This window comes from Hyaena hyaena, unplaced genomic scaffold (genome assembly GCF_003009895.1).
Source record: "Hyaena hyaena isolate Hyena2069 unplaced genomic scaffold, ASM300989v1 scaffold_944, whole genome shotgun sequence".
Lineage (NCBI taxonomy): Eukaryota > Metazoa > Chordata > Mammalia > Carnivora > Hyaenidae > Hyaena > Hyaena hyaena.
Window position 1 is genome coordinate 224,449 of NW_024081577.1, and position 13,610 is coordinate 238,058.

Below are 13,610 nucleotides of genomic sequence, written 5' to 3' on the forward strand. Positions count from 1 at the left end.
TTCCTTATATACCCCATTGCAGTGGCACGAGGCCCTCGCTACTCAGAGTAAGCTGGCACTTGTCAACAAATAAAACATCTGGGACTTTGTAAAGATGACAAGAAGAGAAGCATGTGCCAGTGGGACCATCTCTACAGGATACCAGGTCACCCATGACACAGTATCCCTCTAATAAGATCAGTATCTTGGCTAGTGCAGAACCTGGAGCAATGGTTCGCAAAGGCCCCAGCAGTGAGTCACATGGTTAATATGACGTAGTCAGAGCCATCAGAACCTGCCAGGACACCAGCTACCCCTACAGCTTGTAAGCAGTGAAGCCAGAGGGCAGAATTGATAGACCCCAGAGGTTTTGTAGAACAGGTTATGCTTTACTGCCTGCATGGCAAGCAATGAGTTGGGCTAAACTGTCCTTGAAGAGAATTCTCGGGGTCAAAGACATGCACAGCACTTACTTTCATCCATGTAGTTTAAAAGTAAGTCAAAAAGAAAGCAATACTTGACAGTTAGTTATTACACTTAACTCAGGAAAAGGTGAATTGCGTTCTGTATCAAGGCACCACCAAGATCTCTGCTAGATGGGGGATGGAGAGAAGTGAAATCCTATATAAACTACCAGATCTGCTTCCCGGATGAGTGGCATCTTGGATCAGAAGGGAGAGATGAGGAGAGGGAGAGATGGTTACATCCTGAGCTTGCTGCACAGGCCTCCAGTTTTTCTTAAGCCATCGGAGAAAAAGGCAGCGTCTGTGCTCAGAACAGCGCGCTGCACAGGACAGGGTACAGCTGCACTTATCCCTCTCTCGGGAGACTTGGTTCTCCAGGAAACAGAAGACAAATAGACTGAGGAAGAGCTTTTAACTCTCAAGTCAGAGAAACCATAGCCACCAAAAGGCAGCCCCCATAATTCCAGGCTCTGAAGCCAAGTCCAGAGGGTGAGGGCAGACCAGAGGAAGGCTATGCCAGGGCAACGAATGCCGCTCACAGCTCTGCAGAGTCCAGACAGAACAGAGGGGGCGAACAGGGCTGCAGGACACAGTGGGAGGCAGTGTCCCAGGAGCTCCTGCTCTTCAGCTACAGCAAATCCAAGCTTAACTAATTTGAGAATAAAGATGACCTGGGGCCACTGAAACAGAATATTTCCCCCTCACCCCTGCAGAGAGCCGACCCAGGCAAACCAGCACAGGGTGGGAAGGAAAGGACAACTCTCTCTTCTCGTTGCCCCTCCCCTCCTGCCCAGCCCCTCTAAGAACGGGGCAGGGAAAATGTATGAGCCCTCCTAGGCATGCCTGGCACAGGCTGGGAGCAGGGCGTCCTTGCCCAGTAGTCTTGGGATGGGTCTGGGGAGCACCCATTTTAGTCAGAGATAACAAAATCCACTCTGGCCAGTGTAGACACAAAGTACACTTATTAGTGCATAGAGTTGGCTGACAATTACTGGACAGTCTGAATAGAGAGACTCTAGGCTGAGATTCCAAGAACAACCTCCAGATTTATACTACAGAAACAGGTCATCAAGGAGCTGTGGCCTCTGCCACCAGGAAGCTGCTATATCACAAAGCTACTGTCTCAGCTGCCAGCCTTCAAGCCTCCTCTATCATGATGTCTCAAGTCAAATGGACCATCATATACCGTCTCCTTCCCCGTATAAATGAGTGCATCTGCCTAATGGAGCCTACCTCACTTGGCTGCTCTCTAGCAGCAAAAAAGTCTACACGACATGGAAGTTTGGTACTATCCTTTTCTGGATTCTACACTGGGAAGGAGGATCTTCCACTGTAAATAAAATACTTTCAAATGTCAAGGGAGTAGTCAACAAGTGTTGGCCAGCCACAAATGAGAAGGTACCACCACCGTGTTTACCTAGCCCACATCCACAACAGGCTCAAAGGTTTTCGGAGACTCTTAACCCTAGAAACAACATGCCCAATGTAAGAAATAACAGAAACCCCACTATCTTTGAAGATATAAAGGCCACAACCACTTTATCAATTTTCTCTTCCCTTAAGAACAAAAACATATAATAATTAATCTGAAGCATTCAAATTAAAAGCCTGTCAACAATCATAGTTCTCCTAAATTACAACTTAATTATCTTTTCTTTTCACATTGAGAAAAGCATTATTGTGATTATACACACAAAGATCTAGGCCTGAATAGCTACAGAGCCTCTGATTAAGTGTCCCTTTTGCCTGGTCTATGTTTAAATGTGTATACCCATGCACATAATTTGTCATCAGCTCCCACCCCCGGGCATATTACTGATTCATTTTCTTACTGACAATCAAAACCCTATGTGTAGCTAACTAGATCCATTAATAAAAGTAATAACCCTTCTGGGTGTAGAGTTCTCAGAATACTTATGTGCCCTCCCTTGGTCCCACAATTTATTATTCACCTTATTTTGCAGGTGAGGAAGAGGAAATCAGGAAGGGGTGAGTACTCAGTCTGAGGGGACTAGTAAGTGACAGAGACAGAGCAGAAGCAAGAACCTCAAGGTCCCGAAGGCTCCAGGTCTTCCTGCCCCACCACACACTGCCTCGGGCTGCAAAACTCACTTGAGATCCATCAGTTACAATACTCAGTGAAACAGAAGTTGATTCGCGCGCGCGCGCACACACACACACACACGCGCACACACACACACACACACACACAAAATCTAATAAATTCTTACTTGTTTACAAGTGGAATACTAAGAGCCCAGCCAGCAGCAAAGTCTGGATATTTAAAAGTGGTAGGATTCTCAGAAAAGGCATAATGGTGAATTATTGTAGATTCTTCATCATGTAATGCTTTTCCTAAAAACCATTCCTGTCAAATAAAGATAGAAGATGTCATTTTCTTAAAAAGCCATTTCATATAGGACCAAAAACAAAGTCATATCATTAATTTTAGTTAATTAAATACTCTGGGTGATAGAGAATTAGCACAAATTATTACTCTCAAAAGCATTTTAACAAAACTGCAATACTCTATGATAAGGAAGATGGCCTAATCTTCACAGAGAGTAGCTTCGTATATTAACAGGATCAATGAAATGTTAGTCATCTTTATGCCATAAACATATAAATAGTGGTATTTCATAGAAAAGTCCACATCAAAATACTATTAAGGCAAAGAAAACAGTGTTCCTTTATGCCACACTGAGGTCTGCAAAGGAGGATCTGAAGAATTCCTTCCAGAATCAGTGCCTTTATTATTCATTTATTCATTTGTTCAGTTAACATTTAACATTTATTCCACATCACGTGGGTATGCAGCTTACACGAATAGTGGGGACACAGAAAATAAGTAAATAAAGCAGGTTCAGGTGGTGACTGCGATGTGCTATGGTGAAAACCGAGTACCCAGGGACTTCCCTGCAAAGAAAGGAAAACTTCTCCTGGGCTAACATCTGAACTGAGAGTAAATAATGCCAAGGGGCCAGCTACGCACAAACCCAGGGGAGAGCCCTCAAGGCAGTTAATACACAGTCCCACAGTGAGAACAAGCTTGATACATTAGTTAAAAAAGGAAGTGCAATGTGGCAGGAATATAGCCCACTATATATCAAGGGACAGCCGAGGGTGGAAAGCAGCACAGACTTTACTCAAAGTGCAGTAGAAGACTTGAACTTTTGGCCACAAGAGAACAGCCTGGATCAGACCTGCTCTCCCACTGAGAGCAAATAGTAAAGCTGAAGAAAATACTTAAACCACATAATTGAGGGCATCAGAAAACAAAGACAGACAGTAGATGAGGGCAAATATCTGAGAGAGAAGGGAGGCCAATCCATGGGAACCTCAGACTCGATGGGATATGCCAACATGGGGTTGAGGGAAAAAGAGGACACAGTCGTGAGTCCTAGGTTTTTTTTTATAAGAGCCACCTGGATAGACCATGATGCTATTTCTGAGGTGAGGGAGACTGATGGTGGGAGAGGTTTAGAAGGGGCATTAAGAGGTCATGGGGCGCCTGGGTGGCTCAGTCATTTGAGCGTCCGACTTCGGCTCCGGTCATGATTTTGCAGTTCCTGGGTTCAAGCCCCATGTCAGGCTCTGTGCTGACAGCCAGCTCAGAGCCTGGAGCCTGTTTCAGATTCTGTGTCTCACTCTCTCTCTGACCCTCCCCTGCTCACGCTGTCTTTCTCTCTCTCTCAGAAATAAATAAAACATTTAAAAAAAGTAAAAAAAAAAGAGTTCAGTTTTGCACATGTTGAATTTGAGGTTCCGATTAGGTTAGTGGAGGTATGAGGAGACAGGCTGACACAGAAGCAGGGATCACATGGCTCACCCCTGGGTTCCTTGACACACTGTTCAAAGGTGACCTCATCAGCACGTACTCCCTGAACATCCTTTGTCGAATAGTCAGCCTACCCCCGATCTATCCCTTATCCCTCTCATCTTGCCTCTTTTTCTCCTCAGTTCTTACTACCATCTGACATGTTTGCATCTTCACTCCTTGCCTATCTCCCCTGCCACAAGGCTACCCCCATCCTTGGAGACACAGAAGCTGTCCAGTTTGCTCACTGCTGTGTCTCCACAGGAACACCTAACATGTACTAGGTGCTCACGAGTTTTTGTTAAATGAATGGAGCAAGCCCAAGAAAGCTTCCAAAGGCAACTACCCTGTTAAAGAAGCGAAAGTACTTTAAACCAAGCACCCTAAGTTCTAAAAGCTTTGCATGATTTCTGGATTTCAACCATCACCACCTCACTCTTGTCTCCTTATCAGAAAACAAGAGCAGGAGGGACACAGGATTGTTTCTTCTGCGTGTGGTTGTGTCCCCAGTACCTCCCAGGCTCTTGGTTTTGGTCAATTCAGCAACAGGTCGTAACGGAACACGTGCAAGCCATCAACATAACTGTGTGTGTAGGTCACCGACCACGTCCTGATCTTCTCCTGATGCTTTATGGGGATTTTAAGTCATCACTGGGCCAGAAGAACAAGGCAAATGACTTTGGCTTAAGATAGAAAATTCAAGATCTTTTTTAAAAAAATCAATACTATAGCACTTTGTAAAATTGCTAAACGTTACCCCACGTGAAAATCATCACATTTAACATACCATGCCAATATAGCTTGCTTAAAGAAAATAAAACACTCCAGATTTTCAGCACCTTTCTCACAAACTCTTCACTGTTATAATCTCCTGCTGCAAATATAATTTTATGCAGAACACGTTTCTATGGTATAACTCCAAATGGCAGTGTCCAGCTATTATCTAGTATAGAAGATTGCTTTCCAATACTGGGGAAGGGAGGGGTTACTGTAAACTAATTGAAGGGAGAAATTAATATAGCATCTGTGGAAAGGGCACTTCCCCATCCTTCTTAATGATTTTCTTAATAACTTCATAAGAAAGACAATTATAATCAAGATAAACTGTAAAAGAATAACTCAGACAATGTTCTATCAGTATCTCAGGATTACTCTTTATCAGCACCTTTGTTTCACCTCCATTAAAAAAGAAGTCAAGACATTTCAGCAAATGCATGTATTAAAAGCATACGGCAGGAAAAAACGAAAGACTCCAGCAAGACATGGAAATTTATAGAAATCACCTAGAAAAGCAATTTAACAAAGATTAATTACTTTAATAAAGATTAAAATGCCTCATTTAAAATACTGTATAACAGTATAAATTTGCATAAGAATGACAGAAAGATATGGAAGGGAAAAACATCAGAATCTAAAAAAAATGACTGATGCTCTAACACGCTAATTATTTTAATAGAGTTTATTTGTGTCACTAGCAAAGCCAGGCTGGTTTTATACCTTTGTTTCTAAAATTTCAAATGGGGGGGGGAGCACACTGATCTGAGCTAACTTACATATTATGTAATCTGTATTTCCTAATGCTAGTTTCAAAAGAAATAAAACATCCTAGATTTTTTTTTTTTAAGGCTGAGTTGAGAAGAGACGGGGAAAACATCTCATTTTGCCTCTGTTCTGTACTTGCTTTTCATGAACTTGCTTTGAACTTTTAAATTTATCATTCCAATTTTCATTAAAAAGCACAGTGAGTCACCATCTTCTGCACAGAATTAGAGCTATGGATAATGGAAAAATAATCTCCAGGTGAAACGAACGCTAGGAGGAGACTAAAACTCCTACATCCTAAAAAAACATTTGGAAGTTTGTCTCAAGTCAAAAGGAAACATAACAGCCTAACAAACGTTTTACACGAAACATGGCCAAAGTACATAGATGCTGGTTGGCCTCCTCTGAAAAGACGGGATGAGACACATTCATGATTCTTCTCTCCTTTGAAGGATTTTTCTTTTTAACCTAACAACCTTCTCCTTCAATTACATCTGTATCTTCCCAGAAAGCAAAAGCATAAAAAAGAAACCATAATGGACCCTTGTGGCTTTTATTTTATTTTTTTTTAAATGTTTTATTTATTTCTAGGAGAGAGAGAGAGACAGCGTGAGCAAGGGAGGGTCAGAGAGAGAGGGAGTCACAGACTGAAACAGGCTCCAGGCTCTGAGCTGGCAATCAGCACAGAGCCCGACGCGGGGCTCGAACCCACGAACCGCAAGATCATGACCTAAGCGAAAGTTGGACGCTTAACCGACTAAGCCACCCAGGCGCCCCCCCCCCCTTGTGGCTTTTAAAGAACATCGAAACCGGTGGTTCTGTTAAGGTCACAAGCTCTCCTGTGTTCGAGAAGGGTCACTGTTACCCAGCATTATTCGTCTACATCAACAAACCAAGCAGACACCCCAGAAGCCACTCTTCCTTCCCCACACTCTCATTAAACCTGGCTTAGTTCTAGAATAGGCACCAGAAGGGGGGTGGGGCAGGCGTCCAGTGGTACCTGAAAGGGCCCACTCCTGCTTATTCCAAGTTTAAAGGATCCCATGTAGTGATCAGGGTATAACCCAGGCTTCTTTCACAGAACTGCAGAGCCTTGACTTATCTCCACGGCATCCTCCTGGCCACAACGTGGCCCATCAGGAAAGTTGACATTACAGGGTTATTCAGCCATTCACAAATACTCACTGACAACCCATGATGTGTCAAACCCTCTGCTCAATGCTAGCAACTTAGAAATAAACAAGATCCAATTGCTACATCGTATCTGCCCAGAATAAAACAAAATCTGAATATAGGAAAGATAAGGGTATAGAAAGTTAGAAAGTTGAACTTCTAACCCAAGATGCACCCCTTACCACCTTACCTTCTCAACTTGTGTTCCCTCTGCTTAAAACACACATACTCTCTCTCTCCTATTAACTCTTACTCATCCTACAGGACTCAGATTAAAGTTCACCTCCTGTAGTGACCCTTCCAGATTAGGTTGGGTGCCCTGCTCTGTGCTTCTAACAGCACTCTATGTTTCCCTGACTAGAAGCCATCTATCTCCCTTTTCATTGCTTCTTTAATGGGCTTGTTTGCTCCCTGTCATCAGGATGGATATCTGTCTGTCCCAGTCCCTGCTGTCACAGTGCTTGATACATAGTTGGCAACCAAGAAATACTTCCCATCTAAAAGAATATGTGGTCATTTCTGACAAAGAGAAATACACGATTTAAACTTATTCCTTAACTCTGGGTTATAGCTTTTTAACTCTATGAAATTGCTAACACATATAAATAGATTTATTTCATTTAAAAATGGCTCTTTATAAGTTCTATCCCTCTGAAAGCTACAGAAACCTCCAGAAGAATGATTCAGCATTGCTTCTAGATATTCAACTATTATTTCATTCTTTCTAAAGTGTTTTTATTAGATTGGCAAACCTCTTAAAATCAAATCTTCTCTTAAGCGTTCCCTTAAGCATTCCTTCCGACAGATAAATACTGGTATTGAAACTGTATTCACCTTGGATGGGTCATATCTTCTGAGTGTTTCTAAGAGTTCTGGAATTTGTATTCTTGTCTCTTCTTCACAGAAGAAAATCCATGATGAATTTCTGCTATACGTTACAGAAAAGCTGACAAAGATAAACAAGTTATGGTAATCACTTCTATAAAATGAGTTTATAACAAAGTTTAAAACTGATAAGCAGGATGAAAGACATAAAATGGCAAGAAATCTAGATTTTCTCCCTATATTTTCCTTCAAAGCATAGTTTCAAAAGCCAGATACTAATAGTTTAGCAAACAGCTAGAGTTCTTAAAGTTAATTCTCTCTGTAACACCACAATTTTCAAATACAAATATTAAATATATCAACATTTTATTTTTTAAGAAAGCAACATATTTAAAAATAGAAGCCATTCATGATTAAAAGAATCAAGAAATTTGGGTAATGTAGCAGTCATAAAAAAACGGAGTCCAAATTTTCTTTAACTTCTTGACTCTGAAGAAAAACACACCCTCTCAGTGAGAGGAGTGAGTGTGTAGGTGGAAATGTCCAAATTCACACATTTCAAATTTCAAATTAAACATACTGTGGTAGCAATGGAAGTATGGTCCATGCACCCTCCTGCTTAGACAGCTGATGAAGAAGAAGGACTCTGGGGAGCTCCTGAAGAAACATTATCAAGAGGAGAAATAAATAAAAATATGATATGATCACTCTGATTAAACAACAACAACTCAATTTCTACATGCAGGTATCTTTGGAGACCTGACATTTTCTCTCCTAACTACTCTGTTTTCTCCTCTTCAGGAGCTACTAGAAATGAAGGATGTTGGCTGGATCCACAAGACATCTTTATCATCCAGGCATACAACTGGGCTGAGGGACTCCAAGAAGGGTCTTCCCTGGTACCCGACCTGACCTGAAATCTGCAGACTTGCAAAGGCAACTGGAAAGGAAGAGCCCAGAAGCGACCAGGCATAACTCAGAGGCACAAAAAGATACTTCACAGTACAGACATCACAGGAAGCAGATGGAAAATAAAACACTTCAGCTAAACAAAAGGGTACATATAATATCCAATTTATCTCATGTAAAAAAAAATTAAGTGCCCTCAAAAAGCTTAAAACACATGGTAAGGAAGAGTTTGGGGTTTAAATACTAGAAATCTAATCCTTAAGTACTCGGTCAATGATAATAATAATAGAATTTCAAAATTTATCAACATAGGAGGAACTAAGATTCAGAAATAAGACACAACTATGGTTAAATAATTATGCATAATAAACATCGAGAGATTAATGATTCAGGTTATGAATGTCAGCTTTGAAGTAAAGCACTATTCAGTATATTTCATGTTACTACAAGCCCCAAATCAGCTATATAATATGCTTGAACACAACCCTCCCAATAAACTTTAATACATTCTTGTTCTATTCTCTTTGGTAACTGTTGCAGACAAAAGACATTAAGAATAAATGCCTAAATACTGGAACTATTACTAATGTAGATTCCACACCACACTTTGAATTCATATAAGTTTATTATTTCAAGAGAATGGGTTTCAGTATACATATTTGGAGTTATCAAATAAAGCTTCATTTATTTTATGTACTATTTATTTTAACTTTCATGTACAAATATGAAATGCAAGAACAATAATGAAAGATTAAGTCAGACTAACAATATGGCACATCAGAGAAAAAAAAAAAAACCAAAAGGCTGAATTAGCAGTTAATTTCTCAGTATAATTCAGGGCTTTCCTGCTGTTGATTATGAATTATGCAGTAGTTTTCAGTGACTTTTAAGAAACGGCTATATATGTATTATATATATTTATACCACATGTATATTCATGAGGGATTATATAAGAACAGAAATCATGTGTAAAGAGAACTAATAATATATTAATAGTTGCATAAAACTTCCAAATAACTATGGCAGTATGCTAATATGAACTAGCTAGAAAAGAAACATAGCAAATACTTTAAAAGGTTTTATAAGAAAATAAGTAGCAAATGAGCCATTGTGTAACAACTGAAAGTGTAATAATGAAGACTTTGTAACAATGGAAATGTCTTTATGTTAAATGGAAAAACAGACATGATTCTAAATATGTAAAACAAATTCATATATGAACAGAGACTAGAAAGGAACCAGAAAAATGAAAATATTTGTGTCAAGACAACCAAAGTCTTATATCTATGCTTTCAAAATCCTTTAATGTAGTTAAAACACAGTTTAGTTTTAAAAATTTCTTGAGAAAAAAATGAATACACATCCAAATTCTTCTTCCATACAAGTCCTATCCTTCCTGGTTATGGGAAATATATAGGTGATGTCACCAGGTATCACGAAAAGGCTGTGCGGGCACCTTCCCGGCAAGGATGCAAAGACAGACTTATGAATAATCTGTCACAACAATAAAAGTGAAAAGGCAAAGTCTTAGCACAAAGGAGCTAAATTCTAGTCTAAAATAAACTCTATGCATTACTAGTGAATTATAATCATCCCTGTCTCCATTCCTTTTTGTTTACTGAATTGTGTGCCTGGGTTCCATATTTGCTTCAATCAGTGAACACAAAAATAGAAATCAAGTTTTCTGTACCCAATCACCTCCAAATAGAAACATTTCAAAAGCAAGTGGGCTGTGTTGACACCGGTCTCCACAGGTGTGTGAATACCCCTGTCTCAAAAGTATGTCTACTATGACATTCAGAAACCTGGTCTTAACTCTTGATTAACCCAAGGCCATTTCAATTATAAATAAGTTTTCATCCACTAATCCCCAAAAAGGCCCAAGAGCTTTTATTCTTATTTTTATATACACACACACCCATAAGCGTGTATATGTATAACAATGCATATGTATATGCATATATATATATATATATATATATGTATATCCTGTGGGTGAAGACAGATGCATACATGTTCATGTGTATTAGCACTTCTAAGAAAAAATAACTTAAAAGGTCACAATAAAATTTTCCACCAAATGATCTTCTCTCAGTTTTTGACTACTTGGAATTGTAACAATTTATGCTCTTTATTTGTCTGTTATAAATATCACCCCCTACCAGATGTAGACCTCTTTACAGGTGCCAGATCACCAGCTTACAGCACTTTTATATGCAATGCAAGTTTTTTAATATGTAACTGAATGGATGACAGAGTTTTCAGGGAGAAATATCAAGGGGGAAAGAAAATAAGAAAATGTTAGGTCAACAGAGCCATTTGGAATAAAAGCTATAGTAAAGGCACCATGCATGCACCAGTGCTGTCAATCTAAATGATGCCTATTCACCAAACGGTGCTACTATTTCAAACCTAAAAGGTAAGGCAAAATTCTATCAATAATGAGATAACGAGGGTGCCTGGCTGGCTCAGTCAGTGGAGCGTGCAACTCTTGATCTCAGGGTTGCAGGTTCAAGCCCCACGTTGGGTGTAGAGGTTACTTAAAAAGAACACCTTTAATTTTAAAAAATAATGAGAATGCCGTAAGAGAGGCAAGCATAAATGGGCTACATATAGGGCCTACTGGGGACAAATGACAGAAAAGGGAAAGAAAATCAAAAAAACTGATCACAGTTCACCTAACCTGCTTATATCAACTCTGTTTGTATCATTGAACCAGTCTACCTTCATTTCCATCAGAAGCATGTACTAGTCCTCTAACAAGTGCTTTGAGGTCCAAAAGCCCACTGCACATGCAGTCAGTGCTTCCTATGAACACATTTTGTATTGAGGCCTATGTTCACACTTAAAGCCACTAACAATTATGAAGAAGAAACACCCTCAAAACCAACACTCCAATTCATTCCCTGGCTCTGACACAAATCCTTTGCCTTTATCTGGCAAAAGGGCTTGATTCCGTAGCTGAACATTCTAACGGCCCTGAGAATGGAGATGGCCCTTCATTCTTCATACGGAAGGAAAATCATAAAAATTTAGGTCTACAAATACTAATAGTATAAATGAAAGAACCAACATTTGAACATGGATGAAAACAGCTTAATACGTTGACTATCTAAATAACTTTAACTACTAGGCGAAGTTGGTTTTGAATCACTTTACTCTGTGAGCCTGCCTCTGTCTGGAAAGAATTCAGCGAATTTAAGTCCATGCCACCAGCCTTTTCCCTTCTCTATGGACTGTTTCCCAATATTTGTGACTTGCCCATAACTTAATTCAAAGTATAAACCCAGCAGTACAGGAGTTCACAGTCTAATTCGGTCTCATCATTCAGACCAAGAACTAAATTTGAAAGCAAAAGCCAAGGCATTTACTCAGCATTAGGCAAGGTTCTGAAAGACTGAATCCTTTTTTAAGACTGATTCCAGTTCAGCCGCATTTCCAAATTCCAACTATTATATAGCTCTTAGGCACCGAACTGAGCTTTTGGACAAACACATGAATTATGATGAAAATTAACATCTGTTTATTATTATAATAAGAAGGAGTTATATCTTATGAGGATGCTGATAAAGCTGATATGCTGTTTGGAACACATATCAGACAGATTTACTAGTCTTTAAAAATGCAGTATTCATTTATGAACCAGTAGATTTTATGTGATGCTGTAATAACATGTCTTCCAGGAACCTGGGCCTATATTTAAAATATATATATATATTTTCCCAAATACCTGTCTTAATCACTATCTTTTCCTAACAAGAGAAAAATATTACCTCATTATTTATAAAATTTACTTTTACTCTTTACTTTGAAATACATTACTTAATGCATTTTTATAGCTCATATAAATCTGTGTTAACTTATCATTCATTCATTCATTCATGAAAGGTAGTACAGCTTATTTTTTAAGGACCCAATTTCTAGAGCCAAGGTACTTGCATCAGAGTTCTGGCTCTGGCTCCCCTGAGCTGTGCAACCTTGAGCAACTTCCTTGCCCTTTCTGTGACTCTGTCATCTTATCGCTAATGTGGGGACAGCAACAGTCCTGCGTACCAAGGAAGCTAGTAAATACATGCCACATATTTGGCACATGCTATGCATATGATGGCTATTAATCTAAGTATTGATTTTACAATATTTGTTGCACAACTACTATGTGCCAGGCACTGTTCTTTTTTTTTATTTATTTTAAGAGAGACTTAGAGACAACATGAGCAGGGGAGGGGCAGAGAGAGACAGGGAGAGAAAAACCCCAAGGGGGCTCTGCACTAACAGCACAGAGGGGCTACATGGGGCTTGAACTCATGAATAGTGAGATCATGACCTGAGCAGAAACAGAAGTCCAACTCTCAACCTACTGAGCCTCCCAGGCACTGTTGTAAGAACAGAGCAAACCGGACCACGTCCCTCTAAGATCTCACGCTCTAATTAAGGAGAAACGCAATAAGCAAATAAATCTAGAATATAATGTCAGGGATACATGGTATAAAAAAATTATGCCAGGTACATGGATAGAAAGAACAGGACACCATTTACTAGTCGGCACAGACTTATTCTGCACAGCAGCTGGGCCAATCTGCCACTTAGGCGATAAGGCCCGATCTGCACGTCAGGAGGCAGTGGGACGGAGAGAAGAGGCTTTGGAGCCAGCTGGAAGGGAGGCACAGGCCTGACCGCACTATTTATTAGTGACATGAACATGGGAAGAGGTTCAAATGCTATGCAGGCAAAATGAGACAAATGCTGATGCCACGGCCTTCTCCACGGTGCGATGAATTCATTACTGCTGAGCAACTGCCCCTGAGGCGATGTGGGTCTCAATGTCCTATTTTCTCCTGGGGCTTCTTGCCCAGGTCCTGGCTTAAAGTAAATTTTCAATAAGGATGTATTAGATGAACGGA

General features: G+C 39.9%; 1 protein-coding gene across 1 annotated transcript in view; it reads right to left on the reverse strand.

Annotated features, from left to right (window-relative positions):
- The window catches only part of B3GLCT (beta 3-glucosyltransferase), a 118,943-nt gene that overhangs the window by 65,646 nt on the left and 39,687 nt on the right, over positions 1-13,610 (reverse strand). The window contains exons 5-7 of the mRNA XM_039221122.1: positions 8,381-8,457; positions 7,810-7,921; positions 2,675-2,811 (exon numbers count right to left, since the gene is read on the reverse strand). Of these exons, the coding sequence (XP_039077053.1) occupies positions 2,675-2,811; positions 7,810-7,921; positions 8,381-8,457 (326 nt within the window). The remainder of the gene's footprint in view (positions 1-2,674; positions 2,812-7,809; positions 7,922-8,380; positions 8,458-13,610) is intronic.